The following is a 6,579-nucleotide window of genomic DNA, read 5'->3' as shown; positions in this document are numbered from 1 at the left end:
GAGATAGCTTTTTTAGAGATAGCTTTTTTAGAGATAGCCTTTTTTAGAGATAGTCTTGGGGTAACTTCAGCTTGTAGTCCTGATGTCTAGATTTTTATTTATTTATTTATTTATTTATTTATTTTGTCAATATATTAAGTTTTTTTTTGTAACCATCCCGTTTTCTTTCACTCATATTTCCATTTTTTTCTTCCTTTTTCCAGGGTGCACTACGCAGGGTGATCAGTGAGGCCGTAGAGCATACTGGGAATAACACGATAATTTTCCCCAGACTAGCCAGGCGAGGATATCGGCCTTTGTACTTCCTAGAAATAATGCAATTTTTTTCCACCCTGACAGGATGAACAAGACCTTTAATGAGAGGGGTCGTAGCGTCTCCTGGGAATAATAGAAGAGTCCTAACGTCTCCTGGGAATAAGAGAAGGGTCCTAGCGTCTCCTGGGAATAATAGAAAGTGTCCTAGCGTCTCCTGGGGATAATAGAGAGGGTCGTAGCGTCTCCTGGGAATAATGAAGGATCCTAGCGTCTCCTGGGAAAAATAGAAGGGTTCTAGCGTCTCCTGGGAAAAATAGAAGGGTTCTAACGTCTCCTGGGAATAACAGAAGCCTCCTAGCCTCTCCTGGGAATAAAAACCAGGGCCCCAGCTCTTCTTGGGATTGACACGGACCGTCCTAGCGTCTCCTGGAAATAACAGGGAGAGAGGAAGTGGACGGGGCGGGAAATGTGACCAAGTTTGGCGCCAAAAGTGGATGTAAGTGTCACCAGTGGAGTCAATCAGGCACTAACTCCACTAACAGGCAAGACGAACTGAAGGCCGGATAAGATTATTTGAAGGAGGCAAGAATTGGGTGCTGACGATCTTTTTTTATTTCTATTTTTGAGTTATATATATTTTTTTCTTAGCCATTGTAGAGAGAAGACAATTGCGCACCATAGTGAGAAAGAAAAGAAAAACGTAGAGGAAAAAACAGAGTATGGTGGAGATTCAATAAGAGTGTATCATTGAGAAATAAAAATACACCGTGAAGGGCAACAGTGAACCATCGTAGAGAGCAACAATAGTCACAGTGAGAAACAATAGACTACTGAAGAGAGAGACAATATAAAAACTATAATATCGTAGAGGGAGCAACGGAGCATGGTAGAGAAAAAAGACCATCGTGAAGAGAAAATACATTGCATCATAAAGAAACAATAGTGTGAAACAGTAGATGATCGTAAAGCAAACAAAAGAACGTCATGCAGTGAAATAGCAGAGTATCGTGAAATGAAACACAATCATCGTAAACAAGAACACTAGCACGCCGCAGAGAAACAAAAAGTCCACAAGAAACCATAGTTATCGAAAATCTAAGGCTATTGGAATTAGAAACAAAAGAACATAGTGACAGAAACATGTCTGACTTCAAAAACAAACAGCAGAGCATCGTAGAGAGAGAAATAACAAAGCATCGTAAATAGAAACTTAAGAATATCGCAAACTGAAACAAAATCTCTAAACTGACACATAAAATCATCTTGGAAATATCAAATCATCGAAAAGAGAAAAGACAGTGCACAGAAGTATATGATCATCATAGTAGAAATATTATCGTGAGTAAAAACATAAGATCATCGTAAAGAGAAGCATAAAATCATAGCAGAAACAACAGAGCATCGTAGAGGAGAAATAATAGAGCATTGGCGGGGGGAGAAAACAGAAGGAGCGTCACGGGCAGGAGCAACAACAAAAGGCGTCATTACGATAAAGCAGAAAGGGGTCGTAAGGATAAACCAAGCCTCCCATGAGCTCGCCCCGGATATAAATGAAGCTTTCCATGACAATGACTGCGAAATTATCCCAGGAAATCGCCAGGCAATCTAGAGAGTTCGTAAAAATAGGAGAAGAGGCTGTGGAAGTGAGCCAGGAGGTCGTGAGGCTGAGAGAGGACGCCGCCAATGCCACTTTGAACCCTGGCGGCGGGGACTCGCACCTCAGCTTCCACGACCTACCGCTAGAGGGACGAAGGTGCCTTGAGGAGTTTCGGAGCAGCCCGCCACTTGAGGGTAACTGTTTTTAATCCCTTTCCAACCACGTTTTTACTTATTTTTCTAGCACTAAATTAACTGTCTAATCACCTGTTCTGTTTGTATAAATGTGTGTTATGCTCTTCCTACTCTACATTTCTTCTTATATTTTTTAGTCACTCACCGCCATTAGTCTCACATGCTGCAGGCGGCATTTTCATTGGGTAAATATACGTTTGCAGGTTTGCCCCTACCCATAAATTTCACATGTTAAAAATCAATTCGTGGTATGAAATGCACTGTGAGTGTGCTGCATTCAGGAGTGTACTAACAGCATGTACTACGGCCAGGGTTGTACTGTAATGCCTCGTGGGACACTCTACACTGCTGGCCAGCCACAAAAGCAGGGACGACAGCCACTGAAGTATGTGCTGCAGTCTTCACAGAGGTCCCCGCACTCAGGCACTACCCAGAAGGTAAGGCTAAGTAACTAATAGTTAAGAAAATAAATAAATAAACGACATGTTGGTTCCAGTTATTATCTGTTATCAATAGTTCAAAATGGCAGGGAAATACAACACGGGGGAGAGAAAAACAGGAAAGAATATAAAGCAGACAGTCCAGGTTTACTCGCTCCCAAAAACAGAACAATATCCAGGGGAAGCTTCTCGTCAGCTTAGGAGGCTTATTATTATTATTATTATTATTATTATATATATATATATATATATATATATATATATATATATATATATATATATATATATATAAAGTCAGTAATGGTCCGGCACCTTTTTCACTGACCTAAATGCATTCCAGAGTGCAAGGGAATTCCAACGGCGCAAGAACGGTGAGAATCGGGTGGCTGGAGGTGGTGCTTAGCTGTTTTAAATTATTACCCTCAGGTGGTAATAGTTTAGGAGAGCCGCACTCTGGATACAGTCGTCGAATTTTGGCCATTGTTGCAGCGTTAGAGTCCCTTTGCTCCCTGGAATGCATTTAAGGTGGCGGGAAAATTTTTGGAATAGTATTGAAAGTGATATTTTAGTTTTGCTGTATCTCATCGCATACGGGGTCTGGATATAAGATAATTTTATTTTTCACGCAGCTTACACACTTGCACTCTGCTTCACCCTTCTCTCACTCTCACCCTCACCCTTCTTCTCACCCTTCTTCTCACCCTTAACCTCACCCTCGGTCTCACCTTCTCCTTATCCTCTTTCCCATTTGTCATTATTAACCTGTCATTCTTTTTCTCTCTCATTCTCAGCCTACTCTCACCCCGTCTCACTCCAACCTTAAGCCATCTCTCTCTCTCTCTCTCTCTCTCTCTCTCTCTCTCTCTCTCTCTCTCTCTCTCTCTCACGTACACTTTTACTCTTTTTTTCTTTCTCACACCCACACTCCTTTCCTCTCTTTCACAACTTTCTCACGTTTTTCTCTCTCTCTCTCCCACACCCTTTCCTCCCTTCACCCTTTCTCCCTTCCGTCACCCTCCCTTCCTCCCCATCATTACAACTTTCCACATCACCTCTTACAAACTTCCCTACCCTCTCTCTCTCTCTCTCTCTCTCTCTCTCTCTCTCTCTCTCCATTAATCCCAAACTTCTCTAATCGATCCCCCAAAAGAACAGTCCCCTCCCTAATTAGACCTCTCTCTCTCCTTAAATTACCCCTACCAGGCAATTAAGACAAGGTGTAATTAGCCCTACCTGTGTTTTGGGATGATTGGGAGACTGACCGGCGACCCACGTATTCCCAGCGAGGCGGATAACGTGGTGGAGGTATATGAGTTTGGATTGGTTGGTTGTTGTTGTTGTTGTTGTTGGTGGTGGTGGTGGTGATGGTGGTGGTGGTGGTGATGGTGATGGTGGTGATTGTCGTGGTTGTGGTGGTGGTGATGGTGATGACTGTATTGGAAAGGAACAAGACGAGATTCATAAATAGCTCGATAGACAGATAGATGCATAGGTAGATAGATGGGCAGATAGACAGATAGATAGAATGAATGATAGGTAGAGAGATAGGTAGGCAAGTGGGCAAGTAGAGAGAAAGAGAGAGAGAGAGAGAGAGAGAGAGAGAGAAAGGGAGGGAGGGAGGAAAGGTGGAAGGAAGGTTGATGTAGAGTTGTGAGAAAATTGGAAACAGGGAGAGAGTGGGAGGAAGGCTTTACAGTGGAGGAGAGAGAGAGAGAGAGAGAGAGAGAGAGAGAGATCATTAAAGATAGTGATGAGTGTCTGTCCTTATACAGTATTAGAGCTAGCTTTTTTTTCTCTCTCTCTCTCTCCATCACCTCGTCAAAAGTTTAAAAAGAAGACCTATTAGACCAGATTAATTGTGACTTAATTAAGCTTGGAGGCTAATTTACGGGGATTCTCTCTCTCTCTCTCTCTCTCTCTCTCTCGTGGGAGGTTAATGCAGGGGAAGCGGATGAGGAACTTTGAGAGTGGGTGTAGATTTGAGAGAGAGAGAGAGAGAGAGAGAGAGAGAGAGAGAGAGAGAGAGAGAGAGAGAAAGTTGATGCAGGTCAAAAGAATGGGAAACTTGGTGATGAGAGAGAGAGAGGGAGTGTAAGTTAGTCTATGAGAGAGAGAGAGAGAGAGAGAGAGAGAGAGAGAGAGAGAGAAAGAAAGAAAGAAAGAAAGAGAGAGAGAGAAGGTCTTAAACTGAAGGGGTTATAAATCACATCAATAAATCAAAAAATAAAAATCTTTCCCACAAGAAAAAAATGAAAAAAAAAATCATCTAAAAAAGTCAAGGATAATTACCTCTATTAAGACTAATTACATGGTCATTAGGCGCCATTTTGTGTCCTAGAACGAGGTCATTAGAATTTCCTTTGATTACTAATATATTTAATTTCCCCCCCGCAATTATCTTATTTATATCGCCTAATTAGCTTAATGAGGCCTAGATGTCATTAGTAAGGGGTCATTAGGGAACTAGGCTTAATTGCTTGTTTTATTTTTTGGAGAGAGAGAGAGAGAGAGACGGAGAGACAGACAGACAGACAGGCAGACAACGAGGGAGAGAGAGAGACACACACACACACACACACACACACACACACACACACACACTCAGGGGGAATATATATACCGTAAATGTGTGTGTGTGTGTGTGTGTGTGTGTGTGTGTGTGTGTGTGTAAATATAATCTATATCCGCATGATTCATAAATATGCAGATTCCCACAATGAATACTGGAAGCAAAATTAGAGAGAGAGAGAGAGAGAGAGAGAGAGGCATTTAGGAGGAACTATACATACATAAATACATACATACATACATATAGACATTCATCCATTCATACATACATACATATATACATTCTCCATACATATATACATACGTACATACATACATACATATATACGTACATAGATACATACATACATACATATATACGTACATACATACATACATACGTTCATCCATCCATCCATCCACCCATCCATACACACATACATTCATAAACACATACATACACATATACATACACCCATACATACATACACAAAAAAACACCAAAATAATAATCAGTCATATTTCCGCCTGTCTCAATACACCAAACTCTGCAAATGTCATCAGTTTGGCAATGTATTAAATTTTAGACCAAACCAATGATTTTATGGGTAACGCTTCTGAATTTATCATCTATCTGTCTATCTATTGCCAGACGCCTCAATCCCTTATACGGGGTGGCCACAAACAAATCGCCTCCACGTCACCCTGTCCCCCCCGCCATTTCACTGCCCTGCTCCCAATTCACACATACACACCCCCTCTCTCTCATATACCTCTCCCCTCCATCCCTCCATCTCATCCTTGGCCTTGCCCTCCCTCTCTTCCCCCTCCACCTCACTCACATACACTCTCCTCGTCAGTCTCTCACTCACATTATAATGGTAAATCTCGTCTCGCTGAAGGACTGATAAGAAGTGCTCAAGATGGCCGGATTTTTTTAAAGTCTTCTCTCTGTACATCCACCACATCCTCTTTGAGTGTGGATGTGGATGTGGATGTGGATGTTTATTAAATCGCAAATGTGGATGTGGATGTTAATTTTATCACAAAGGCGGGTATGCGGATGCGGGTGTAAAAAATGATGCGGATAGGGGTGTGGATATCTCTCCAATACGTACATCCGCACACACATCCACACCTCACGCGTAATAGCCAAACTTCGCGCTACGAATTTCAACTTTTCGGGCGTAACTCCCGCTCTTTACGTCGCGGCGATCGACCGTATGAGCGAACTGCACCCCTTCATTACGCTGTTGACCTAGCGTAATTAAAATCGCACTCATTAACCCCGCAAGGTCATTAGGGAGGGGGTATTGAGGTCATGGTGATGCGGTGCGTAAATTGTGTGTGTGTGTGTGTGTGTGTGTGTGTGTGTGTGTGTGTGTGTGTGCTCTGAGCTGCTGCCCTCATTATAGTGTCGATTATGAGAGAGAGAGAGAGAGAGAGAGAGAGAGAGAGAGAGAGAGAGAAAGAAAGAGAGAGAAAGAGAGAGACTGTGGAATAGGTATTATAATGGTTGTTTGTGCCTTGTTTATAGATAGATGCA

At 42.2% G+C, this 6,579-nt stretch overlaps 1 protein-coding gene across 1 annotated transcript in view; it reads left to right on the top strand.

The window, feature by feature from the left end:
- The first annotated feature begins 1,823 nt into the window (after positions 1-1,823).
- Positions 1,824-6,579, top strand: part of LOC145417749 (corticotropin-releasing factor receptor 1-like) — a 23,937-nt gene continuing 19,181 nt past the window's right edge. Inside the window, exons 1-2 of the mRNA XM_080286359.1 lie at positions 1,824-2,046; positions 2,358-2,483. Coding sequence (XP_080142485.1) covers positions 1,824-2,046; positions 2,358-2,483 — 349 coding nt within the window. The remainder of the gene's footprint in view (positions 2,047-2,357; positions 2,484-6,579) is intronic.

This window comes from Coenobita brevimanus, chromosome 14, assembly GCF_032717465.1.
Source record: "Coenobita brevimanus isolate Jiangsu-jjx chromosome 14, ASM3271746v2, whole genome shotgun sequence".
Taxonomy (NCBI): Eukaryota; Metazoa; Arthropoda; class Malacostraca; order Decapoda; family Coenobitidae; genus Coenobita; species Coenobita brevimanus.
Note: the sequence above shows the minus strand (reverse complement) of the source record. Positions and strands in the feature narration are given on the sequence as shown.